This window comes from Clinocottus analis, unplaced genomic scaffold (assembly GCF_023055335.1).
Source record: "Clinocottus analis isolate CAN_PGR_092001 unplaced genomic scaffold, fCliAna1.0.p SCAF_26, whole genome shotgun sequence".
Classification (NCBI taxonomy): domain Eukaryota; kingdom Metazoa; phylum Chordata; class Actinopteri; order Perciformes; family Cottidae; genus Clinocottus; species Clinocottus analis.
Window position 1 is genome coordinate 4,454,424 of NW_027175998.1, and position 27,044 is coordinate 4,481,467.

Sequence of the window (27,044 nt, forward strand, 5' to 3'; positions counted from 1 at the left end):
CTTCAGTGCTGCCGCAGGCTGCGTTCACACCAAAAGCGTTACGAACTATTCGTGCGAGTCAATGGACAGACGTCGCGAATGGTTGCAAAGCGAGCAAATGTCCCGACGCGAAAAGGCGAAATTGCGAAAAATTTCGGCTCAGTCGCTCGTTGAAATATTTCAACTCGGGCGAAAGATTCGCCACGACGCCAAGTTGCGAGAGCCAATCGGTGTCGAGACGCTCCACCCGTCACCACAGCCGTCCCGCCGTTGCCGAATTAAGTTTTTCAAGGAGCCGTGTGCGCTTACGGATATTATTATTAAACACTAACATGGGGGCGTTTAATGCTCCGACGTTTGTGGGAAAAAAGTGAAAAGCAGAGCCAGTGGTTATTTTCAAAATAGTAACTACTTTACGCAGATAGGCCACGCCCCCTTTTCTGCCGCGAAAAAAAACCAATGGCGCGAATTAGCCACAAAGTCGAGCGAGTAAACAGGCGAAGAAGCAACACTTTTCTCATACAGGGACATAAAGATCCTGACCCATTGACCCTTTCTGTTAAGCCTCAATTAGGACAACATTTGACCACCGTTACGTCAATACTTTTATTAAAGCAGTACAATTCTGACTGGAGATCTATTTCTTGAGGTAAATTATAAACAAGTACTTTCAAGTACATTATGGACCATGAAAGAAAAGGGCAATCTAGGTATTTTGAGGTCTGCAATGAATCGAGCGCTGCAGGTTTACGTGGCCACCGCTGTGTTAAACTGTTAATGTCTGATCTCGCAGTGAAAAGCTATGAACCCCACAACAGAAGATGCCATTCGTCCCAAAATGAATACGCCAAGAATTTAATAAAACCTTTTTATTGAGTTTGTCAAAGTCTGGTTGCCAGACAGAACTTACAAAAGTTATCATTCAGTTTCTACCACACATTAATACAATTCTGTGTAACTCTGAGCTTACGTGGATGCTCCTGTCACCTGTTCTGAAGCAAAGACATCCGGCTCAGAGGAACAGGAGACAACAACATAAATATCTGACTTGGTTGAGGGGCAAAGTAATCCAACTATATACAACAGCTTGAGTCACAAAAAATACAATACATACATTAACCAGACAAAACTAACCGTCTGCTCTTGCGTCCTTCAACTCATTCAGAAGTCCAGTTGTTATGCAGAGAGATATTTACAGATACTGTATGAGTTCAATGCACAATACTTGAGTTTCTAACACAAAAAAAAAAAAAAAAAGTAAAAGGAAGTCAAGAACTTTCAAATGCTAAAAACAGTTTTTTTTCTCCTCCACTTCTCAGCTGCTCAGCTGGAGCTGGAATTGATGACGTTGGTGCACTGAGGTTCGCAGAAGGAGCCGAAGCGCCCGTAGATATCTTTGGCCCGAACGGCGAAATGGTACGTGGAGCCGGACTGGAACTGCGTCAGCGTGCAGGCCATGGGCAGCGGCAGGGCGTTCACCTCGCCGATCTTCTTCCAGTGCTGCTGCGCCGCGCCGCTGTTGGAGTTGTCCTGGTGGAAGGCGTAGAGGTGGTAGCTGTCCACGGCCGCGCAGGTGCGGTCGGTCTCCGTGACGCACCACGACAGCACGATGCCCGTCTGGCTCGGCACCAGCTTCAGCTGCGGCTGCTGCGGCGGCGAGGACCGCTCGGCCTCGGGGAGGAGGCGCGACGGCGCCGGCGCGGCGGGGAGCGGCGGCAGCACCACGCTGGAGCTCCGGGCCGGCGTGCTCGTGGCCGCGGGGCGAGTTTTCATTGGAGAATCCTAAAAAAAAATTTAAAGATGAAAACTATTGTCATGAGACGGTTCGAGCTCATTCTTGAATTACGTAAAAAAAAAGCCCAAAGATCATTGACCACAGCATAGCAGGTAAGTGAAGAACGTGTAAGATGCAGTTCTGGGTCCTCACCTGTAGGGGGCGGTGGTGGACCGTCAACTGAGGATTGCTGGAAACGCTCTGGATGCTCTGCGGGGACGACCTCAGCGGCGCAGCTGAGGACAAACGATTACAGACGTTTAGATTCTGCGTTTTAAAATACGCGTCATCAATTTAATGATTCATTTGATTTATATAGCCAGACACAAGTGCGTCGCTACACTGGTGCATGTGCTGGTCCCAATACCACATCACAATATAAACAATAAGCTCTCACTGTTGGGGATGCTGATGACGGGAGTCGGCCGCTGGGTGGGCGACGGCACCGTGACCGTCGCACTCTTCACTCCCGTCACTGGAAGTACAATATCACGAGACTGCGTTTCACAGTGTGCGACGACAATAAAAAAACATATATATACAAAAGGGGGCGGGGCGGAGAGGAGGAGGCGTCTTCAGCCCTTTACCTTGTACATCGTCATCGTCATCAGTGAGATCGATGACGGAGCCTTTGGGTCGTCCCGCTGAAGCCGCTGCTTTGGACGGAGTGGATCCTGTAGCTTGGTTGTCTGATAAAGAGAAGAAGAAAAAACAACTTCTTACTATTGTTTGGCCAAAACGAGGCGACGTGAACACACGGCGCAGAAAGGCAAACTGCCGTTTAAACCGAAACGGCGCACATTGGCGTCCGGCAGCACCAGGGGAGCCCGGAGTCTCCGCCTCCTCGTTAAAAAACAGCCGTGTTGACCAAAGTGCCGCCCTCACCCGTCTTGGACGTCAGAGACGTCCCCTGTGGCGGTCCCGGAGCGGTGGAACCCGTTGCCGCGGGTCCGGAGGTCGCCGGCGAAGAGGCCGAAGACAGCGCCCCCGCCACCGCCACCGACTGAGCCGGCATCCGGGCCGTGGTCACGGACACGCCCGCGTTGGGCGTGGTTATCCCCCCGGCGCCGCCCTGGTACACGGGACGGGCGAAGGACAGCTGGGCGGTGGACATGTGGCCGGCGGAGGCCTGGAGCGCCGGCACGGTGGCGACGGCCGCCGCCCCCGAGGCCGGCGAGGTGGTGATGGCGGGCGCGGGCTTGAGGATGAACGTGGCGGTGGACGTCGCGGCTTTGGCCTTGCCCAGCGAGCCGGCCGCCGACAGCGAGGAGACGGGGATGTTCACCAGCGTGCCGCCCTGGCCGTTGGTCATGGACAGCGGCAGCTGGATGAGGAGCGGCTGGCCGCCCGCCATCAGGCTGCCGCCGCCGGCCGCCTTCAGCAGCAGCGTGCCGGCGGGGCTCTGGGTGGTGACGCCCGTGGCCAGGTTGGAGCCGGCGTTCGACGTGGTGGTGATCAGCTGGAAGGTCTGGGCCTGTGAAACCATGGCGTTGGAGGTGGGCGTGTGGGCCAGACTTGAGATCGGAACCGACAGGGAGGAATTAACTGGAGGGGGGGAGGAGAAAGGTTTCAGAACGTGACATTTTGTGCTCCTTCAAGTCAACAAAAGGGTGCAGATTACTCGCCATTATGCATTGTTTCACCGCATGCATGCAAACAACATGCCCCATACACTCGATCACACACACACACACACACAGTCGCAGACCAAAACCAACAATGCGTTAAGTCAATTTCTAAATACTTTCTGGACCGCGGGCACGTCGGTGGTTATTTGCAACCATTAATCAAAGAGTAACTAATGATGACTTTCAGCGCGTGTCGAACCGACTGAACTTAACGACGGCCCCTCCTCCGTCTTTGGCAACGCGGCAAACACTTGTCCGTAGGGTCGGTTCATTGTTGGTTTTTTTTAAGTCGGTCTGCGCCGCATCCAGACAGAACCACACACAGAACATGCAAACTCCACCGGGGGGAAGAATCTAATTATTTTTTGGAGTAGAAAAAACAAATTGGGGAGACAAACATTGTGCGTCCGGTTATTCTAACCATGGAAGGAAAAAGACAAACACAACATCCAGTCGAATAGGAAATCCTGCTACTTACCAACTGGGCTGGACGAAGACACGCTGGTCGCAATCTGCTTTACCTCCATGGACGTGCGGACTGGCCTGTTCAGAAAGATTGCTTATGCTTAGAGCCGCTTTGATCCACTGAAGGAAGACGAGTGAATGTGGTGCTGTGGTCTCATTTTATTCAGTTGCATACATCACAGACGTCATATTTTAACAACTTCTTGGGCGATTCCAACTCATAATTGACGTTACAGGTACGACCTTTCATCAAAGCATTCATCACAGCGTCTGATGGCTTTTTTTTTTAAACGTGAAAGAAATTTTAATGAACGCTGACGAAAAAAAAAAAATCTAAATGCCAACATAAAGGCGGAAAAGTTTTGTGTAATCTCGGTGATGCGTGATGACAATTGTCCCAGAATGCCCCTGTGCACCGCGGCGCGACGCGGTCAAAGTGACGCTGCGGTTTGGTCGCCGTACTCCCGAAAAAACTCCGGCCGTCGCTCCACGCGCAGGATTTCGTTGATGACGTCGCGGATCTCCCTCCAGCCGTCGCACGACATGCCGGGGAACCGGCGCTCGATGTACGTCCTCATCGTCCTCCTCAGGTTGGCGGGCAGCGCCGCCTTGCCCAGCAGCCCGATGTAATTGACCTTCGACACCCAGTCGCAGTAGACGTTGTACGGGACGAGGTAGCGGAATAAATAGGACGCGTAGCGGTCGGGTCTGGCGTTGCCCGAGCTCCTCTTGCAGTTCTGGTACAGCCCTTTCTCCAAGTTGGACGTGATCGGGCGCAGCTTAATGTCCGCTCGGCATTTTCCCTCATTGTACTCGGCCAGCTTTTTCGCCATGGCAATGTGTCGTGACATATCTTTGTCCTCTTCCTCCTCCATTCCCTCCTCCTCCTCCTCTTCCTCCTCCCCCTTCTTCTTCTTGACAGGCAGTGCGTGAGTCTTACCGACAGGGGGCGCCACTCCCGCTCTGTGCGTCTCCGGCTGCGGCTCTACCGTCTGCCGACGGAGCACGCTGTTGGGAGGAGAGGTGCAGTTTTAACCACACTCGGCACTGCCTGAGGACACGGCTTCACATTGTAGAACGTCACAAGACTCAGGACCTGGACCACGCGGAGGGGGGCGGGGTTACTCCGCAGGTACGAAGCGCAGACTGACACGCGTGTGCGTGCGCGCGTGTGTGCGTTTGGTTTATTCCAAACCAGTCTTAAGAACTACTTGGAAGTCAAAGAGTAGATCCCGACAACCCGAACAGGCGGGACTTGGACTGTTGGGTTCCTAAAGCGGTTTTGGGGGTTTGGAGGATTCTTTATTGTGTCCTTTAGTTTTTGAATTCAGTCTCTGGTGACTACGGATAGCGAACCGGGACAATGTCGACTATTCTCGCTGTGGACGGCTCCGTGTGTTGCACTGGCTTCAGTCCGGTATTGTCACGTTCATACAAAAGGCCAAATTATATTTCACACAAAATATCAAAGTGAACCGACCGCCGCATGCTTCAGAGGACAACACCTTTCAACACTTCCATGCCGTGAATTTTGATGAAGATGTCTGGCAATCGTGAGGCTGCACTGAGGCGATTCAGAAAACATAAAGAAAATCTTCAAACGTGTATAAAGCACGTGTGTGGTACGGCCGGCCGGCACGTAGGAGGAGATCTCGCGCTGTGCACGGACACACTTACCGTTGACCTTGAGGGCTGTTTGTGACGGTTGTGGTCTTGGCGGCGGCGGCGGCGGCCGCGGTGACGGCGGCGAGGGCCTGCGGAGAACCGGACAGCATGACGTCAGAACATCTTCTGACCCGACCGCTTCCACACGGGGTGCAAAGACTTCAGCGCCGAGCAAAAATTAGAACCTGTTTCTTACTTCCTGTTTCCTTTTGTTCTCCGACGCCTGATTGGCCTCCCCGAACTTCTTCGTCAGGCGGTTGATCTTGGCCTAAACAAAGCGGCGGAGAGAGGAGAAGAGGACCTTTAGAGTCGGGGGAAGTGATTTTCAGCAGCTCCATCGCTGCATCGTACTCATCTAACGGCGCGCGATGCACCGTCGACTCACTTGGAGCGTGGCGATGGCGGTTTGGTGTTTGCTGGCACAGTCGATCTTGTCCACTCTGTCCTTTAGCTCTTGGAAATGTTTGTCGAAAATGGTGAGCTCCAGGGCCCTGAGCCGCTCGTCGACCAGCTGTTGCACAATCTGAGAAGGAATGTCAGGAAGCAGGATTAGCGGAAAGGAAAATGGGCGACGTTCGAGCAACGAACGACCCGCTGGCGTCGAAGCCGCTCGGACTGACAAACCTTTTCAAACTTGTGGTGGCCGCCGGCTTTCGCGGTGAACTTGAATTCCAGTTTGGCCTCCAGCTCCTGGCGCTCCACCTTGGGCCGCTTCCCCTCTCTTTTCACGGTCTGTCCATCTTTGTCGAAGCCCTCCGACAGAGTGCGCTTCAGTCCCGACGTGGCGCCCTTGTCCTCCTGCACTGCTCGGGGGGGAAACAACAAACACAGACTAGTACCTCGTACGCATACGCTGAGGGTCATCATGCAAAACGGACGTCATGAACACTAAAACGTGCGATGGCTTCCTTGTGTTTAACCGCATGTTTACAGGTGATGCCTCACTGTAACCTGGACGAGCCAGGTAGCCTCACAGCACACAGTCTTTAGAGTCCAATCACATTTAAACTGAACCATCGGAGGAGGAAGCGGAGAACAACCGGACCTCTGTCAGATGTGACGGTCCTGCAAAATACACATGACTACACACTGAATCTGCTTTGGAGGATTCTTCGCTTTTCACCAAAGAGTTTTGCCACATCAGACCAACACTGCAAAAAAATCAGCTTCCAAAAACAAGAAAAAAAAGGAATAAAATGGAGGGAAATGTTGCTTGAAATAAGACAAATTATCTGCCAACAGAACAGGAAAATTTGACTTGCCAAGACTTCTTGAAACAAGTGAAATGCTCTAAAATTAAAACTGCCTGATAAGAAATATCTTGTCAATCAAAAAACAAGCGTATGATGCTTTGATTTAAGATATTTCATCTTACTTAGATTTAAGTTTTTGCAGTGAAGACGGCTCATTTGTAACTGAACTGAAGAACAAGTAATGTTAAACGTTTCTTTCTAAAATGAAGAAAGTCCCCAACAACCTCCCCTTAGAATATTATAATTTATGAACATTAACACATGAAAGTCATCAATTTTTACCTTTAAAAAGAAACTGAAACTCAAGCCATAGAAGTTATAATGCCCATAAAAACCAAGGAAGCTTTTTTCTGGCTTTCAGACACAGTGGGAGACTGACTATCACATATAACATGTTTTCGGTAACATCCCTCCCATTTAATCTACTAAACTTGATAAATGTGAGGTTCTGCTCCAGAATCCTAAAAGCCAGGCTTGATTTTAACAGTCACAGGAAGTAGGTCGCCGCTCGCCGTGACGTCACTCGTGCATCTTGGCGTTGACGACTGAAGACTACACATCTGTGACGGAAAGACTTTTTCCCCACAGCGTGAGGGTGGAGTTTAAAGGTCGAGGCTCCAACAAGAATGTTGTTTGCGTGTTAATTTAAATGATATCTTATTAACACGTAATGCAGCGTCTCTTTGAACCAAAACATTGTCAAAGCCTCGCACGCTGAGAGACTTAAAGCTCTGCTGTAATGCAAATATTGAAAGACATCTCCGACATTACGGCCGTTTGGTTTTTACATTGAACGACGTCCTCTCTCTCTCATACCTGTGTGAGACGGTGGAGTGGAAGAGGGCCGAGACGGCTTTTTCGTCTGTCCGACTTCGGCCTTTTCCTTTTTGAGCGAGTCCACCTCCATCTTTTCCTCACCGCTCGATTCTTTCTTCACGCCGTTCTCTTCCTTTACGTCCCCCACTTTGAGTTCCTCTTCCTGTTTCAGATCCTTCGAAGAGGACGCTGGACGAGACGCGGCAGGACAAGGAAGAGAGGAATTGGAAGTGGTGGATTTGGATGGAGGAAGCTTCTCCTCTTTTACTTTGGCGGCGGCGGCGGCGGCGGGCTCCTTGGCCTTCGTCGTGTCACTCGTCGTGTCCATTGGTTCTGAGCAGCCCGACGCCGGCGCCGGCAAACACGGAGACGACGCTTTGACTGAATTCTTCGACGAATCCTCGACTGGTTCCACTGTGGAAGTCTGGTCCTCCTGGGGAAGAACATAATTAATTCATTAGAAATGTGGACTCTTAAGCTGGCCACACTTCAACATTAACCTCGTACAAGTTCCCAAGGCATTCTGGGCATTCACCTCTTTCTTTTCCATCTTTGGGGGCACCTCAGAGTCTTTTTCCTGGTTTTCCTTAGATTCTGTTGATGCAGGTGCGACGGGCTCCTTTGACGAGGACGCCGGTGAGACTTTCTTTTCCTTCAGCTCCTCCACCGCCGCCTCCTTCTCCTCTTCCTCCCCCTCGTCCATCTTTTTCAGTTCAAAGTTCAGGGAGTGGAACGGCGACGTGGGAGTTGTGGGGTTTTCGTCCTTCTCTTTCGGACTTTGCGAGGAGGCCGGGGACGGGGACAGATTGAGGGACAGGAAGGGAGCGGGGGAGGCGGGGGACGTGGCTTGGGAGGAGTTGGAGTCCGAGGCATTGTTCTGGTCCCGGTCCGCCGCCTTCGGCCCGTCCTCTTTGTGCATGCCGTTCACTAGAGGCGGAGGCGGCGGCGACGACGACGACGACGCGTTGGACATACCCGGACCGGCTGTCAACAAACCGCCGTGGAGACTGTCCAGCTGCTGTCGGTCGCTGATCTTCATGGTTTTCCTGGCGCGGAAAATCTTCTTCTTCTCCTCGGTCACAACAACTTCCATTGCGGCCTGCGGAGGGACATGGAGAGATCAGATGCTATCAGAGGGCTCGGTGAATCTGGTGGAAGACAAAAATGTACAAAAACCACTGAGTCGGTGGCAGGAAAAGTACAGTCCATCCCGCTCATGAGCCTGCCCTGGACTTTACGCACTGCATGGTCCAGGAATGGCTGCAGGGTTGCAGACCAAACACTAGAGGTCACTATGGAGCCCCCGTGGCTTTCCTGTTTGTTCTTTTCTGGAAGCTTCTTGATTCACAGAGATCTGCAAAGCGAACCAGTCGGTTCCCCGACAGCCTGAGTCCTCACTAAAAAAATTTTTGCCGCGCTAAAGTCAGACGGATCCTCACCGCCCGGTGACACGGCGGTGGATCTGTCCGGCAGTGACGGCAGCCGAGCTGCAGCGCAGTGAGCCACTGAGGCTCGTTTCATGTCACTCAGGAAAAAGTCTGAAGCTGCTCTGACTAATTCCACTTTTCCTTAATTTCCTGATGAACCTCTGGACTTTATGTTTACCGAAGGCCCCGATCCCGAGAACAGAAATGACATTGAAGTTAACAGCAGCAACCAAACCTTCCTCCTCCCTCCCTTCATCCCCCTGCAACCCTATTGGTTCAGCCCTCGGCGAATCAGAACGAGCGAGTCAAGGCCGTGTTGGCAGCAGTGAAGAGGTTATGCAAAACCTGGAGGATTGTTATTTTTTTTTACGTACTTAGGTCTGATTGTTGCACACATTGTAGTGTTTAGGCTAGTTGTCAGATGTCACGTGCATTCACTTCATGTGGATTCATTTTTACATGCCCACGTGTGCGTGAAGATTTAAACTGGTTTTAAATGCATCAAAGCCGTGCGCTGCAGAAGACTGCAGTAAAATTATCATTCTACATTTAGTAGCAAACAAGAAATGTGCCGTAAATATTAAACAACATGCAGCGCATACACTGAATAGATTACGTATGGATAACTCACCTTCAACCAGAGAGGTTCTCGGTCATTGATTTACCACAGAATCCTTCCACAACCTGAGAGGAAAGAGAGATCAGAAGTTCAGCAAAGTCTATATTTCTGCTTCAAACTTAAAAAGATCAAATCGACTATGTATTAAATCCACGGAGCATGCATATGGAAGAGGAACCTGAAGTTTAGCTCCTGTGAATTAAGCAGCCTATCTCCATCCCTTGAGCTGAAACCGAGCCTGTGGCCCCAGGAGTAGATACGCATTCACGGGGTCACAACGAATTTAACCAAACTGGAGGTTTATTAGGAATACATTGACCACCTTTGTGGACAAAAAAGAAAAAAAATAATACACATATCGGACAGTGACGTCTCAACATTACTCCAATCGTGCTTTTCTTTGCCAACAAATCTTCACAGGATGTTTCCCAAAACCACAAGTTGATGCAGAAAAGCTGACTCATAAGCTATGTGCAGGCTAACAGAAGCCAATTAGAGACGTGGCATTCGAACAAATTACACAGAAAAAAGATGAAAAACAGGGACAGAAAGAGAGGAACTGCAAGAAAGAGGCGTTCATACACCTCCCCGGGCCGCGTTTCAGTGAAGATGAGATCAAGAAACGTGCGACCACGAGGGATTCACAATTTGTTCCTGTGATCGATCGGCCTGTCGACGCCCCCCACGTCAACACAAAGAGCAGTCATCCTGACGTGTTGGACACCGTGTGAAGGCAGGGCCGTCCCGTCGGTTTTCGCCGCGGGAACAGAACGCAAAGCCAGCCATCATTCAGGTAACCTTTACAGCGGGATGTGCCGGCAGCAGTGAGCTGCTTCAGTTCTCCACCGTCTCCCCTGCAGGTTGCTTAGCTTCACCGCCGCCGCTGCTGCAGCCGCATCGCCGGCCTGCAGGACTGCAGCTGACGGAGCCACCTGAGTGGGTCCTTTTCTGAACTTAGCCGTGTGCATTTTGCAGCTCGTCACGCGTGTGCGGGGCGGGAGACGGGGAAGTGCAACGTCACCGACGGTCCCGATCCCGACTTAAGTGCGGCGGGCCTTTACCGTGAACTGTAACGCTGAGCGCTCGGGTCCTGGCGCACACGCACGAGTCCAATCTGCCTCCATATCTGCGCTCATGCAGCCTGCGGTGACAACAAACCCCCGAAGAAGATATTGCAGCATCGTGGCTTTCAGTGTGACCCGAGGAGGGAAACAAACAAAGTGATAAATAAGAAATAAAAGGATAAACACAATGAGAAAAGAGCGGTGGAGGTTGCGAGCACGATCCCCGCCACCTCGCATTCCAATGTTGTTGCACACTGCGCAGAGCAGCAGCATCCCCTCCCCCACACCACGCTCTCGCTCTCTGCGCCTGGATTCAGTGGAGAAACTCAAAATGGCCGACAGCTGTGCTCTTTGCTGCCAGGCTGAGCTCCCGGTAGCTAGCTGAACTGGATCCTCTCTCTCGGAGAGATTAAGTGGCAGCAGCACCATCCTGCTAAAGACCGCTGCGCTGGTCGGATGCTTCTGAAAGCAGAGAACATGGAGCACATAGAGAAGTCCTTACATGACTCCCAGTGAAACATTACTAAAATGTTTATTTCTCTCTTTTGTCCAACTACTATGATGCACGCAATAGCTAAACCTCAGCCCCTTGTTACTGCTTTGGGTGACCAAGTTAATATTTAGCATGTTGGGGTTGATACATTATAATGTACATTAACCAAAGAAGCACTGTGCTGAGTCCAATAACTCATTTTTTAAGCCCATATTGAGAAATATTGCTCCTCCATTAGTTAGTGCGCTGAGGAATATGACTCAGCGAAGTGCAGAAAACAGACGCTACACGTGTGCGACGAGTATTCACACGCCGATTGTGGCATTGCTGCCAAGCAAGGTCATCAAAAGCTGCATTAGAAAACGCCGACTCCGTTCAGGTTTACGCCGCAGATACGCGTAGATTCAGACTTGCACCTGAAAGCTGGATGAACTCAAACTAAGTTTTAATTCCCAAAGTGTGTCTCGTAAAAAAGGTAAAGCGCAGGCGTCTGAAGTTGCGCTCCATCAGACCAAGTCATGCTCGTTTCCTGCGATACCGCCGACACAAAACATTACATAGACCTCCATGGAGTGTCTGCGTATTTCATTTCTTTCTATAAAAAAAATAAATAAATCCTGCGCTGAACTGCAGTCAATTCAACATACTTTGATCTCAATGCACAGAAGAGAGGGCTTGCACAAGCGCCGGTGCCGTTTAATGATTTATTTAACTATCTTGATATTGTTCAAGGACTAGATTATGTCTGTCGCCGCGTCTTTGATGAATAGGCTACCAAACACGAGAAGGGATTATTCACATATGCCTTCATGTGATGCTGGAGGCGTCACCAATAGCAGACAAGGAGAGATGTCCACCCTGTGCCTCTCTCTCTCCCTCTTTCTCTCTCTCTCTCTGGGTTTTGACAACTGCTTTCCTTTCAGCTTGCAACATCAGGGCTTGTTGTTTCAGAACTTTGCCACTGCAACTCATTGTGTCAACACCAGGTGACTGGCCACCGAGTTGCTGGCCAAACGCCATGAAGTGGTCACTCGGTCAGACTCGGCCTGCGAGCTTCTCCAACTCCGAACGAGCGCCGCTCAGAGCGCCGCCAAGCAAACAAACGTGGCATTCCTTCCAAACAGTTGAGAGGAACATGGAACCTCTCCTTCAGGACAATAAACAAATAAATACAGTCACATTATTGGTTCACATGTGGAGGATGCAGCCGTACTTCAGCAGCATGCTGAATGTGATTCAAAGCCGTTTAGATGAAGATGGAAAAAGTTGATCACAAACCCACAGCTCAAGTAATTTCAGGCTGGGAACATGCATGTGCAACACGCCAGAACATGTTGCATCAAGCCTGTGACATGTCTTTTAATGGAGGAATCATTTATCTTTGATACCAGTGATTGCTCAAAGTAGACGAGTACAAATGAGAGCCCTTTTTTAAACGGCTTGGTACTCGAGATGCGACGACCAATCCATTTCCAAACCTTTGTTTATTGTATCCCGCTGAGCTCGGGCTACTCCAGCTTTTGAAAAAAGCATCGCTGAGCTCCATTAAAAACCCGGGGACCTATTCCTCCACACACACAACTGTACGTGAGTGAACCACGTTAACGCACCGGCAGCAGGAGCCACGAGCGCCGACACTTCAAGCTAAAAACTAATTATAATTCAAGCATCAGTTTTGCAGATGCACAATGAAAACGCTTCTAGAGCTAGCTTGCGTTAGCGACGAGAGGATACCCAAATCCTGTTCAAAGCTTCCTGCCACAGCCGCGCACTCCACGGACACAAACACAACCTCACAAGACGTGACACACTGTGGGACCCTCTTTCAAGAAAGACATACTTCTATGTGAACGGTTGCGATGTTGTGCTGCGTGAAAATCTGAAATGAGATGCCACGTTAGCGCTGGATCACACAATTACAAATGTGTCCACGGTGCTATGAGCACATGCATGTACAGTCTACTTGTGTGAATGTTCACAGCACACGCGTGACTCCGTGCGTGCAGATGTGCGCGCAACCAGGAACAAGCGATGCGTGCCTTGACCCGCTGTTGCAGGGACAGAAATGTCTTTCCCGATGTCGGCTATATCACTGACACCTTACTGACTCCCTACATACGAAGAATGTCAGCAATTCATGTTTCCTGTTCAAAGCAAACAATCTAAAACTTGACATTGGTCCACTAGTACAGCACTCCCTGCAAGGCACAAGAGCTAAACTTTAGCACAGTGTGAAGCTGCAATGACAAAACACCAAGTTAGATTTTAAATGACAGAGAAATGTGAAACATGCTTTAAAAACAAAAGATATAGCAACCTTTAGCGGCACATGTGGGATTGAGGCCTTCCACGCATTTGTTGGCTGTGGGAGCAGACTGAGGCCAGCAGGAGAACATGAAAGAAAGGAGGAGGAGCTCACTGAGGACTAGACCATCTTGTAACTAGCAGGGGTGTGTGCTAGGAAAGGGTGTGTGGGCCTATAACGCATATGAACTGAACCCTTTAAAAAAATAAATAAAGGGAAACTCAGGTCAAAGCCTCTGACACAGCAGTCTGCATTAATGCTCAACATGAACCAAAAACTAAAAAGACGCGTTTTTCCTTTTCTGACGACTAAATTGAGTGCATGGTATACTTGCAGGTACCACAAATGCTAATTCAATCTGGTGTCTATGATGTTTTACGGTGCAGTGTGGTGGTTGGCATGACCAGCACTAGCTAGCAGCGCACGGCAGACAGAGGGGAAGTACACGGCACAGACTGTTGCTTAGCAACACCCATCCCCCAACTCTAGCACAAACTAGTCCACAGTATGGAAATCTACAGGCAGCCCGGACTAAACCATTCTGACAGAGGGCAGGGGGGGGGGGGTGTCTCATTCCTAAAATAACCCCATAGGCAAAGGCAGGTTATTGATCTTTTTTTTTTTAAAAAGGCCCAGGACAAGACTGTTCCACAGATAAACTCCAGGAGTTTATTACTTAACCGTAGGTGTCACTCTGTGTAGCTGGTTAAACAGTAAAGTCTTTAATCTATCATTTCCTTGTCCTTGTTTTAAGATGGCTTCCGGTGCTATAAAGATAAAATTAGAAACCATGCCATAGCTGGAAATTTGCCAAACTCAGTGAAACGCATATTGCCTCTCGCGTCTGGATCTTCTTGTCTGAACTGCTTTCATGTGACGTGGTCACTCGAGGTAGTATGTGCAAAGAAACTGAGCACTCGCTGAGCAGGTTAGCCTCAGCCAACCACTATCCCTCCGATGACCTGACCGCTGTGGCCCAGAGCTTACACACAATGTAATGTGATCTCGCACGGATCGACTCTTATAGATCATGCTACAGGGTGACGAGAGTCTGCTGGTGAAAAGAAAAACTAATGACATACTTAATTGACAGAGTGCTGATGGGACGCATCGGTCACATGACTCCTTTAACCCTGGTTGTTTTTAAACCCTGGACATGCTAAAGATCCCGATGTGGCTGCGACGGCTCTTCTGTTGCATCAGTGAAGAAGCCACCGTCTCTACGCAGGTTCCATCAGGAACTAATGCAAATCAACGCCACCGACGGTTTTACAGTTTGCCTTTATGTTCCACTTGTTAAAACAAATCAAAAACCACGTCCTCCTTTGTCTTACAGAAACATCTGGCTACACACCCGAGGTCCTTCCATCAATGTCTCTTGCTCTTTCGCCACTGTGTTGAAACATGTTCAAAAGAATACAAACACAGGCTTTGAAAAATGTATGCATGTATTGTATGTATATATATATATGTATGTATCAAAAGTAAATAGCTCTCATGTGTGCCATTAAACAATAACCTATAAAGCACATGCAAAACAAATGAAGACACGTTTGCATGACAATGCAGCACAATGTGCACTTAAGTCAGGGGCTAGCTAGCCGCGCAGAGCCAGCGCTAAATTGCACACCCACAGCACACTCAACTCACAGGCTGCTGCACCCTCCCCCGCCTCTCTCTATCACACTCTCTCTATCACACTCACAGACACACACACACTCACACTCTCTCTCTTGTCTCTCTCTTTCCTTCTCTCGCTCTCAGCCTCTCCAAGCCAAACATGGAATGAACCATTCTGGCGTGGGGCGGGGGGGACGAGTGGGGGTGGGGCATTGAAAAACAAAAGAGGAAAAGAGTAATGGAACAAAGTAGAGTTGAAGATTTGCTGAATGAGGGGCGAGGAGTTACATTTTCACTCAGTTTTGACGCAAATAAATGAAACACTATCGTTGTTCTTTTTGCTGGCTTAATGTTTTACGTAATGTCTTTGAACAAGTTCATACAAGCCAAATGAGCATGTTGCCTCTGAAACATGAGTACAACTACTTCTCACGGTTGACTCCAATTACCAGCTTACCCCAGTAATATCTTTGTGCTGTAGTATTTTTTGGGTTGATCATTCTTTATTAACAAGCGTATCGCCTTGTAGCCACACAGCCCAATGCTAGCTGCGCACAGCAACAAAATGAGAGCACATGACACACTAAGCAGCTTCCAGCGGCCGGCCTCTCCCACAGCAGGGAGGGCTGCCGGTACATAGACTGAACCATTCCAACACGGGGGTGCTTCTTTACTCAAGAGGAAACAAAGGACACTCACCTGAAGACTGAGAAATTGGCTTGGTGCCTTTTTACGTACTCCAATTCAAGTTCTCACCGGTTGTTTGTTTTTTTCACGCAATAGTTTATTGAAGTAATTTCCAGTTTTGTCTTTGAGACTCAAAACGGAGGAAATGCACCGTTAAAGCAGCATTAGTGATAATGTGATGCATTAATTACAGTGAACTGTCATTTGAAACCTTCTACTAACCACATCAGAAGCCCTGGTGAGAGCAAATAAAACCTTGCTGAGCATTCTTTGACCAGACCCCCTTTCTGCTACTGCAGAAAAACAAAATGGCCACCAGCACTGCGCCGCGAGCAGCATGCTGAGCACAGGCTTGAGCAGAGCCTATAACAAACCCCGCCTCCTAAAAAAAAAAAGAAAGAAAAAAAAAAAAAAAAAAGAAAGAAAAAAAAGAAAAACACAGTATCTGCAGAAATCTCCATACTCACACATGGGTCTTTAGGGAAAACTCAACAAAAACTTACTTCTACAACAGCAAATGGGATTTAATGATTTAAAATAATGTTATCTCCATACATAAGACACACTGGTTTAGAGCTTCACTGTTGTTGCTAAGGCTGTTAAGCAACACCCTCAGCTATAGCTGAAGAGCGAACTAAACCAATTAGTTCCCTTTTGTCACCTCTCTCAGGTCTGAGTTATCCGGCTAAAAGTTTTATGAACCTAGGTCTCGATAACTGGGTAATAAAATGATGCCTTTTCCCCTCCGGCTGCAGTTGGAGCTTCAACCAGTAAACCTGACACGCTGCTGTCTCCAACCGTCAGTCACAGAGTGTGACGTTGGTCTCAATGAACAACAACAACAAATGTTAACAATACCATTTCAGACATTAATATAGAGGCTAAACACTGGGTGAAAAAAAAAAAAAAGATGTCAGCCAGTGAGAGCATGAGTCTGCATTCCAACATTACTGCGCACTGTGCGCAGTCTTCCCCTCCCCCCACCGCTCGCAGTCTGCATCTGGATCCACTGAAACTCAAAATGGCCACCCGGTCTGCTGCGCGCAGCCACACAGAGCCCTGCTGCATCTAGCACAACATCTTGTCCTGTTGCGGCAGCACCGCGTCATCAAAAGTCACTCCTGTGTGCAGAACGCTCCCTGGGACATAACTTTTCACCTGAATGGACCTCCTGGAATATTTAGATGAATCAAACAAAGAAAGCATAGTTTGCACCTTTCTACACAAGGTAGCCAGCTTATGAGGCTGTCACACCGATCCCGGCTTCGCTCTATTCGAACTGCTTGCGAAGAGTGGAGGCCACTCAAGACGTCATCACATTCACTTACTGTGTATGCTGTTAAATTGCTGTTTGTACTTCCTATTTGGAGGATCAAACCCTATTATTACTGACTTATTGAACGTCAACAGTTCAGGCTGTTACTCAAAAACAGTCACACCAGTCTCCATTGACGTTCCCTCACTGACTGATTTCCCTCCAACAGCACCTGGTTACGAGCAGTGATTGAGTAATCAAGAAATGGTGTCTTTTTTCTCTCTCTGGGTAATGGAGTTTACGATCGCAGTCGAGACCCACGCAAGTCAGGTGGAAGCTGCCTCTCAGCCAATGCGTGCCGAGGAGAGGCTCCGGTCTCCAGGGTGAGAGGTGTAGACGGTGTGTTGATGGATGGATGCACTTAGATGTAAAATCCCACGAGCAGTATGACCGATTCATTTAACATAGTCTAAATTAATAAAAGAGATACAGTGCAGCAATTGCATTTTAGTATTGTAATTTTCATGGCTGTACATAAAAAAATATTCACATTTCTGAGAGAAACATTTTGGATCTGTAGCATAACGATCAACAATCGTGAACTGCCCGTAAAGTAAATATGAATCATACGTTCGAATGGAGCTGAAGTGGAATCGCTCCCATTTCATTAGCTCACAATGCACTTCACATAAATCTCAATGATAGCCTGCAGAACAAACTGAACACATGTCCACGTCGTCTACCACATACTGCAATCCCGTATGATCAGTTAGGTTTGCTGCTATTCAACAAGCAGGAAGCCAGAGGTCTTCCTGTGACATTCCTTCATGTTTGCTAAATGTGTCTTGTTTTCAAGCCATATAAAGAGGGCATGTTTCCTTCAAATGTTAATCTAGTTTCACTAATACTTTTTTTTCGACACGTCGGTCAGAATTTAGATCCCAAAGAGAGACACACCAATTATTGATGGCAGCTAAATAAATCGGTTTCATTCACTCCAGGCCACTGTAACATCACATGATGTTGACAAATGGACAGGATGTAAACATGTCAAAAGATCACTGTCAAAAAAAAAAAAATCAAAAATCTAAATTTCTCTCCAGAAAGCCATTGCCCAGACATTGTACGCGTGATTTCTTTTGAATAAAGTGGAGACTAGCAAGAGCTGGGGAAGAAGGAAAAGAGGGAAGAAAAACAGGGTGGGGGTGGGCCAAACCAGGAGTTTCCATGTGAATTGAGCAAGCACATGGTGATTATTCTTCAGCCATGCGCCGCTTCAGGGAGGCTCCTGTCATGGCGACATAAAAAGCCAATACACGTCGATTGTCATACTAGAGAATAAACAAACAAAGACTAGGTTCAAGATAAAAAGTAACCCAGGTTCACTCAAGACATGGTAACACAAAATACTTTTTGGTGAATTTCAGAACTGAAATATCTGCATGCAGTTGCTCCCTCCTGTCTCTGGTCAAACTCTGACAACCTAAAGACAATCTTTGGGAGTAACTACAAGTAAAATCAGATCCCAAAAGCTATAGCTAGCACCAGGCAGTCAGAGCTGAAGTCCACAGCCTTACATAGAGCGCCAGCACCCCTCCCCCACACCAGCAGTCGGCTCCAGTCTGGAGTTGTACAGCCGGGCACGGACTAAACCATTGCAGCAGAAGGGTGTTCTCACCAACGAGGGAGGGAGCTAGAGAGGTGAAAGACAAACTCAAAGCTCCCCAAACGATTTGAATGTCGTGGAAAGACGTCATGGACTAACTTAGCCTATGTTGAACAAGAGAAAAAAAGTCTAGTCCTCCTAACAATCCCCCCAGCTGAGGGATTTGGATCAGTCAACAAGCTAGCTGCTCGACACTTTCCCTATCCCCTTTTCCCTTTAATAGATAGCTTGCAGTGAATGCTACAACACAAAATGGCTGCTGCTGTGTACGCAGCCACAGCAGAAAAAAATCCCCTTATTAAGAGCACGGCTGACTGTCTCTACCCTGTTAGTATATTTATTTATTTTTACATACTGCTGCTAGTCTCCCTGCTGTTTTGGTCTCTTGGGGTTAGTCATAAACTGTAATCTTGCATGTTGATTTTAACATGAAATTATTTATCAACTTATTTTAGATCTGTATTATGAAGTTACAGTGTTCTACATGGTAAAAAAAAATAATAATCCTTAGTATTAATCATTTTAAAAAACTTCAATGTGACCTTTCAGTTACATTTGTGATCTTCACCAGTTAGCTAGGCTTCAACAGAACATCAGTCTGCAATCATTTTAGACACCACGAGGAAAACTAATCCAAAATATTGGAATTTGAATTCTGTGTTTCATAGTTTTAAATGTAACTTCAGACCTCGATCAAACGGAGACGTGTCACTAGAAACGCGACACCCGCAAAACCAGTTTTCCTGTGGAGCCACGCATTCCCTTCTCGTGGTTTCCTGAGAGGCCCACAAGTTCAAATATTCACAACTTTTCAGCACCAGGAATGAAGTCGCAGCACTTGTCAATGTCACACTGTCAGCCAATCAAATCGAGAGGTGGGCTTTAATACTTTACCACTGAGCTCCTGTTTTAAAGCTAATAGATCTGTTAAGAACTGAAAAAGGTTGATTATGGGCGGTTTGTAATAACAATGAACTAGATATATTTTCAGCTGAGCAACAAGAGCTCCTTATCTGCATTGTATTCATTTTTCCTCGCTATTTACATTTTGTCGCCTGCTTGCACACGCACCCTTGCTCCACCGGCTCAGTTGTTTTTACCTGATTGGCTTCATTGAGTAAGGTTAGCTTATGACTGGATAGAGCTAAACATTTGAAAAGTGGATTGCAACAGCAAAATGTAAATTAATATGTGCGGTGTATACAGCAGGGGTGTGGCCAAGTAGTCAACTATTTGGATATTCATTCATTAGCATTAGCTGTTTGGTAACGCAGTAAAAACAATGGCGCACAAGATTTTGTAAAATCAATCCCTGAATGTGTGTGACTAATGTGTTACTCAAAGCTTGTCCGCACAAGAAGGGCTGGGCGGAGTGCAGCAGTCGCGCACCACCGTAGACCCGCTAGGGCCTAGCCCGGACAGCAAGGCTGCAAAGATTCTAAATCCACTCCCCGGCCACTTCCGGTCCGCTAGTGAATCCATCAGGGATGGGTCGTTCTATCGGATTAGTGCTTTCCTTCGCAGTTCTCTAGCAGTTGATGCTGAGGCACCACCTGTGCTTGTGTCCCTCCTTAGGGTTCGTCGTCGAGTCGATAAAACGTTTGCTTTCCCAGCCATTCGGCACCAGAAATACTGCTCGGTAAAACTTGGACACACATTCAAACTACATATTGACATATGCTGTTGCTGTGGAAGGCCGCCACATCTGCACGTTCTGTGGTTTGAACTGAAATCCTGACTCACTCCCGTGCTGCTGCGTTCTTCCGTCGACCCGCCTGCCACCGCCTACTATTTTCAAAATAGCGTCTGGGTTCTGCACTCTGCTTGCCTGCAGAGGCCTTTCAATCAACATTATCAATATCGGGTGATACCAACTTGGGACAGTAAACTGGGTGTGACCCTACAACAAATGGCCGATCGCAGCAAAAGTGCTGTCTTGTAAAAAGCTTTTGAAAGCATGAGTGTAGAAGCTGTAGGCAACGGGACAGTGAGGAAATGTATTCTCTGCATTTGACCCATCCTTATTATTTTTAAAAGGAGCAGTGGGTTGCCTCTAGTGAACTGCCCAGGGAGCAAACCATTTGCAGAAGATGTCTTGCTCGGAGACACTTCGAAATGCGAACTATGAGGAGATTGGCGATCGAACCGACTACCTTGTGGTTGAAGGACGACCACTCATTCCCATGAGCTACAGCCGCCACTTTCCGAAGCGTTCTAGATCACGTTCAAGCAGACTTTGGTTGAATACAGTGCCCAAAATACAATCTTCTCAAAAAGGTTTAGCTTTTTATTGATTTAAAACTACCTTGTAGACTGGTTGCTTTTTGACATATATGTTGTATAGCCCCATGCTCTAAGAGGCTTGTCGGTTGTTAGCCAATGGTCTTGCGATTGGTTGGTCCCAAATGGACGCATGCAACTCCCTCCGTATGCTGAGCTGCTTCTGGTCCGAGCAACTCCAGATTGCTGCCGTCAATTTGGATTTCAACCTCTCAAGGTTTTCCCAGTTTAACACTCTGGTACTAGTCTGCAGGGAGGTGAAGGGAACTGCTTCTTCCTACTTCCAAACCCTCCACTCCTGCATGACAATGGTGAATGAAGGCAGCTGAGTGATCCTGTCCTCATTAGCAGTTCATTCTTCTTCACTAAAAGGGTCCATCTTTCTTCTGGTCTACAAGCCGAGTTGTAACTTCCAGCAATAGAGAGAAAGTATTGCAAGGGTCTGACAATGAAGACACTTCAAGATCAAGCTTCTTACATCCTCACACGAGTCAGCTTCAGTCTGTTAGAAGGGCTTGTCGGATAATAGCTTCAGAAACCTACTCCTTCGACACCTATCTGATAACTGTGGTCTGTATCCCACCATTTGTTCTTTTCCCAAACTAACTTCTACACCCTGATCCATGAGGCAGTGTAATGCAGCCTGGAAGAGCCCGTACCGGCAGCTGTTTGGCTCTTGGCTGTTTGGAACAAGTATAATCACCTTTATACTTGCTAGCCAGCCCTGCAAATTGTTTTGTTTTTTTTAAACCATAAGCCTCAAAACCATCATCACAAACACAAATCGACAAAGGCATAGAAATCTGCCCACTAAAGATGGAGAGCGAAGCCAATTTAAGAGACCAAAATGGCAAAGCAATTTACATACATACATACACATACATACATACATACATACATACATACATACATACATACAAACTTCAAACACACGCAGACACACAAGGCCGTGCGTTGCTAGCTAGCTTACAGTTAATATTTGAACTTTCGGTACATCTGGTGTTTGGGACAAAAAACCACAGACTACACAAACAGTACAGTAAAGCAGCCAAACAATGCAAGACATACTTTAAGTCAAGGTTCTGTTGTATTGGACTCTTCTTGATTTAAATGCTAAAGACTATAAATGCAAAAACAATTATTCATACAACATGAATGATGAGCTTGGAAGATGCAACTTCTGAAATTTATATTGCTGGAATAAATCTTTTTTTAAGAGAAGATAGCCCTCTGTTGGAGTTGTTAGAACTACAAATCACTTGTGGTTGTAGTGTTTTTAGCATATTAGAAATGTAGTCAATACTAATGGCAGTATAACTAAAAAAACAAAAGTGAAGCAATCCCATGTACTTCAATATATATTCTGTGTTAACTGTTTACATATGGTTTTGTGACGAAGTATCAATTCTCGACTTCCCTCCCAAATAATATTTGGCCAGAGTCGTTGTTTTAATTGCTGAAAGTGACAGTCAGCGCTACCTAAAAGTTGCATGATCTACATGAATATTTTTGTACATCGCTCTTTCAAAAACACTCCCAACTCCCAGCAGCCACACAAATACGTTTGAAAATGCTAACACCGCTTAAGTGATTGGGATTGCATTTTTCGTCCGACCGGGCAGTGAGTCCAGGGGGCATTACCTAGGCAATCAGCCGTTGAGTAGACAAATCTGCTTCATGCTTACACTAGCGTGCCCACGCCCAGAGTGAATGGTCATGTGATGTGTGGTTTCAGCCATGTTAGTATGTACGCAGATCGTTTCTGAAACGGCGCTGGAAAGCTTGTGCCTGACGAGATCGGTTTCATTTTAAAATGAAAATATGTATTAGTGTGGATTACACCTCAGGCTGCATCCATGATATATTTAAATCTTATTCTGTTGTTTAAAGTCATAATCATCATTGTGAGCATGAGGCACAGTGAACCCATTTTCTCATTAATTTCATCTATTGTATAGAGAAATCAACTGCATATTTTATAAAGACCAACAGCACACATGCATAGAATGACAAGATGCTAACTTGTTGAACTCAAAGTCGCTCAAATGCTTTAAAGAAAATTGATACTCAATATATATATATTGAATCAGTTTTCATAACTTTGTATGTGAATGTTTTTTTCCTTCTTTTTTCCTCACCCTGCAAAAGGCAAACAATCTCTTTTAAAGACTTAAAATAGGCTCATCCGCAGTAGTTTATGAAACAGATTTGATTTCTTTTAATACAAAAAAAAGGAGACATAACTGAATACTGTGGCAGTTTATACAGTGCTCTTAATAAGACAAACAAGAAGATGTGCGTTTCTTTCTCTGCATTTTTTCGTTGGCCCTGCTGTGCGCTTTACGTTAATGAAATGCCAATTGAGTCATGTTACAGACATAAAGTCGCTGCTATGAATTGGGGCCTTATTTAGACATGTGCGACATGTAAAATTGCCATTTATAGGTATGTTTTAAGGGGAGTAAAAGGGCAATATTGTGCGGAAAGGTTTGGTTTAGCGCTACTAAATTCAGGCAGTGGGCTCCCATGACAAAAGCAGACACACTGACACATAATGCAAAAGGCAATGGGAGGAGACAGAGTCTAGGCAGATGTAATTTGTGCAAGTCTGAACATGTTTGAGATGTCTGCGGCTACATAAAGCTCTTACTATAACCGTTGCATGCTAAAAACAATAACTTAAAAATCAATGAAATGACTGAGTGTAAAATTTTGAAATGGTCTTTTATTGAAGCAAATACTTTTACATGTTACAATGTAGTGACTGAATTTTTAGTGTGTTATATATGCGAGTGCATATATATATATATATATATACATACATATATATATACATATATATATATACATATATATATACATATATATATATACATATATATATACATATATATATATATATATATATATATATATATATATATGCATATATATATATATATATATATATATATATATATATATGCATATATATATATATATATATGCATATGCATATATATATATATATATATATATATATATATATATATATATATATATATATATATATATATATGCACATATATATATATATATATATATATATATGTATATATATATATATATATATATGCACTCCATAAAAAATCACAAACATGGTAACAGTTTTAAATAGGGCTCCTCTAAAATAGGAACCAGTATTTATTATGGGCTATGATTGAAAAGCAAAATAGTAATTTAAAACGGGCCATTCGGTCTAAATATCAGCATGGCAACATATAAAATGAATAACAAACACCGGGGTGTTTTGAGACTGAAGCAAGATCATATTTCTTATCACTCTCATTTACAGCCTAAAGTAAAGAAACCGGCTGTCGCTGGTACAAACTGGTTCTAGTGGACTTGGCACATTTCAAAAAACGTAAAAATAAACAAGAGGAATTTTAGGTACAACCTTTTCCAGCAACAGAATTGAAAATGCACGATTGGAAGCTAGTATCATTCCCGAACTGTACAAATGTCACTGAAATGAAGCAGAAATGCTACAGCCTATATCGCCAATAATTGGACTGGGTTGACATTTTAATCATATGCTGAAGACTTTCTGCTTAATACATTTGTTACATTGAATGCATACGTGCATATAATGTGTTACCTTAAAAGAATACAGATAAATAAGCGTTTATGTTGCATTTTATACACACTTTGGAATTCATAAATAATTAATATTACAGTGTTACAGAGCCTCAATACCTGCAGTGCCTCAATACCTGCAGTCGCATGTTCACAGATGTTAGCTCTCTTCTAGTAATAAAAATTGGCAGATTTCTCAACCGTGACGTGGGTTAATCTTTAAATAGAAGACGTTATGGAACATCTGGCAAGATAACCATTTGCTCTCTTATAATCTAATATAACAGTGACAGGCTTAAGCTGAAATGAAAGGTGTTATACACCCTTTTTTAATAATGCCTAATGTGAGCAAATGTAACATTTACATTTATCTCATTTGTGTGGTTGAATTCACCGATCTGTATTGCTGTTAATACGGAAACAAAAATGTGTCTGGTTTCCATGGACCTATAGTGGCTTATGAGCGAGCAGCTGCACATCACTCACTTTCATTTGGCTCCAGACCTGTATAAACCAGGACTGAGAAAGGTGCCACTGAGGCACAAAGTCCTCTTTTTTTCTCCACACGAAGGACATTTGGGCATCTAATTTTTAAACTAAAGCCATATAGAACCTTAAATGTTCCTACAATATAATGTAGTACATATTTGAATGTAGCTAGCCCTGCAATTATTAGGTCATTCTCATAGGTTGTATTAGATGAATGGTAATCATATTTCGTCTATCTACTAAAAGGCTTCTTTAAAAAAAATGTAGGAGGAGCCTTTCCAGGCTGCTTCCTCTTCAGCAAAAAAAACAGACAATGAATTGCAAGTGCACCATGTGAGCACTGCCACTGGGCGAGGTGGGGGAGGGGAAACCAGAGACAGGAATGTACCATGTTCTCATGAGGTAAAAGCAAACCTGAAAAAAGCTTACTAAGTGGACAAAACTGGGTTATTTTTTGTAAAACATTATGAATATGATGAACATGATCAACAGTATAATGAACAGTCTGCAGACTGAGAAATTCCCAAAACTGTGGCTGACTTATAGTTCTAATGTTGATAGAGCATGTTGGTCACTTATCTGTACATCACTTCACCAAAATGAAAAAAGTTGCAGATTTTTGTCTATTTTAGAAACCCACAGGACAGGGCAGTGAGTTACAACTGCTAAACTCTTGCATTACCATTGACATTAAGCCACACCCACATCCTAGGACAGTGTGGCGCATGGAAAATTACTGGACTGTACCACTTCAGACCAAGAGGGGGGATTTAACTGCACCTTTAGATAATGCAGCAGTGTGGAGCCCATTTTGTATATTCAATGCTCTTGAGACCTCAATTTAGTGTTAACTTTCAATTTGGCAATACTCTCTAAAATCTCTATACAATTATAGGATTTGTTTTAGAAGAGGCCACACACGCTTCATTAAAGCTCTAAAAAAAAAGACAATGATTAGGGTGAAAAAGCTAAAAATACTAATATTTTTTAATTACCCGCTTATTATCTTGGGGTAGACTTCTCTTCAAAATGTCTTCCTTATTGCCCATCCTTTAAACTGTCCCCTCTGCAGTATGCTGGATCTGCTTGCTGCCTGTTTCAGTACCAAAACACCATGTACAAATACATCATATTTGCTTCAGCTGACTTTAGTGAGGATTAAATATCTCTAAGACATAGAAGACGATCTTCAGTTTCTAAATAGGGAAGTTACTTTTGATCCCTTGTGTTGGACTCTAGGGAACATAAATGGTGTAAGGGGTATTTCATACTTCAACAGTCAACTGGGTCACATATTTCTTCTTGTTTGTATACTTGTGTGTATGCGTATACAAGTGTTATTTAAACAAGTAACCACAGCTTAGCGGCACAATTGGCGTAATGCTGTAATTGTAGCTATGTGGAAAAGAGAGTTTATTTATTATTTTAAAAAAATACATTACCTATGTAATTAGGAACAAAAAGCTGTAATGTCATATTCATGATGATATAAATCAGAATTCAAAAGTGTGATGAACGCTAAACTGACGCGATTGCAAAACACGCGAGTCTGCTTTCACAAAATCTCCCCGAAGTAAAAATAAAAACATGCAACCTTTTAAAGTGAAAAGAAAATAATGTTGTTCAAATTTGGTTAATTGATGTTAGCTTTTAATCATAGAAGTTAGTATCTAAGCAACCGCTTGTTAACACAACTAATGCTAACACCGCTACAACCACAATTTCATTGAAACAAATGTACATGTGACAAAAACAGATCCAAAATATTCTAATTAAAAACGAAACGTGCATATTCATAAGCCAGAGATCCAAGAAGCATATAATCTATTCCCATTACATACAACAGGTGCGTAGCTAGCATGCTAGTTGCAATACCACGACTCACCGACTTTTCGCGTCGCAATGTTCCCGCGATTTTCAGTTTGGAGCCGTCGCAGACCGTCT

General features: G+C 45.5%; 1 protein-coding gene across 5 annotated transcripts in view; it reads right to left on the reverse strand.

Annotated features, from left to right (window-relative positions):
• Positions 1-833: 833 nt before the first annotated feature.
• The window catches only part of atf7ip (activating transcription factor 7 interacting protein), a 26,688-nt gene continuing 477 nt past the window's right edge, over positions 834-27,044 (reverse strand). Inside the window, exons 1-15 of one of the 5 annotated variants that reach the window (XM_068591953.1) lie at positions 26,986-27,044; positions 13,501-13,558; positions 9,639-9,691; positions 8,116-8,679; positions 7,581-8,013; positions 6,136-6,314; positions 5,897-6,034; positions 5,708-5,779; positions 5,524-5,600; positions 3,860-3,924; positions 2,639-3,298; positions 2,341-2,442; positions 2,151-2,228; positions 1,907-1,989; positions 834-1,761 (exon numbers count right to left, since the gene is read on the reverse strand). The exon at positions 26,986-27,044 is cut by the window's right edge and continues 477 nt beyond it. In XM_068591953.1, the coding sequence (XP_068448054.1) occupies positions 1,303-1,761; positions 1,907-1,989; positions 2,151-2,228; positions 2,341-2,442; positions 2,639-3,298; positions 3,860-3,924; positions 5,524-5,600; positions 5,708-5,779; positions 5,897-6,034; positions 6,136-6,314; positions 7,581-8,013; positions 8,116-8,673 (2,904 nt within the window). In that variant the 5' untranslated portion in view covers positions 8,674-8,679; positions 9,639-9,691; positions 13,501-13,558; positions 26,986-27,044 and the 3' untranslated portion in view covers positions 834-1,302. Of the gene's footprint in view, positions 1,762-1,906; positions 1,990-2,150; positions 2,229-2,340; positions 2,443-2,638; positions 3,299-3,859; positions 3,925-5,523; positions 5,601-5,707; positions 5,780-5,896; positions 6,035-6,135; positions 6,315-7,580; positions 8,014-8,115; positions 8,729-9,638; positions 9,692-13,500; positions 13,559-26,095; positions 26,194-26,985 lie in introns of all 5 variants that reach the window. The other 4 variants (XM_068591952.1, XM_068591950.1, XM_068591951.1 and 1 more) reach the window with 4 other exon arrangements.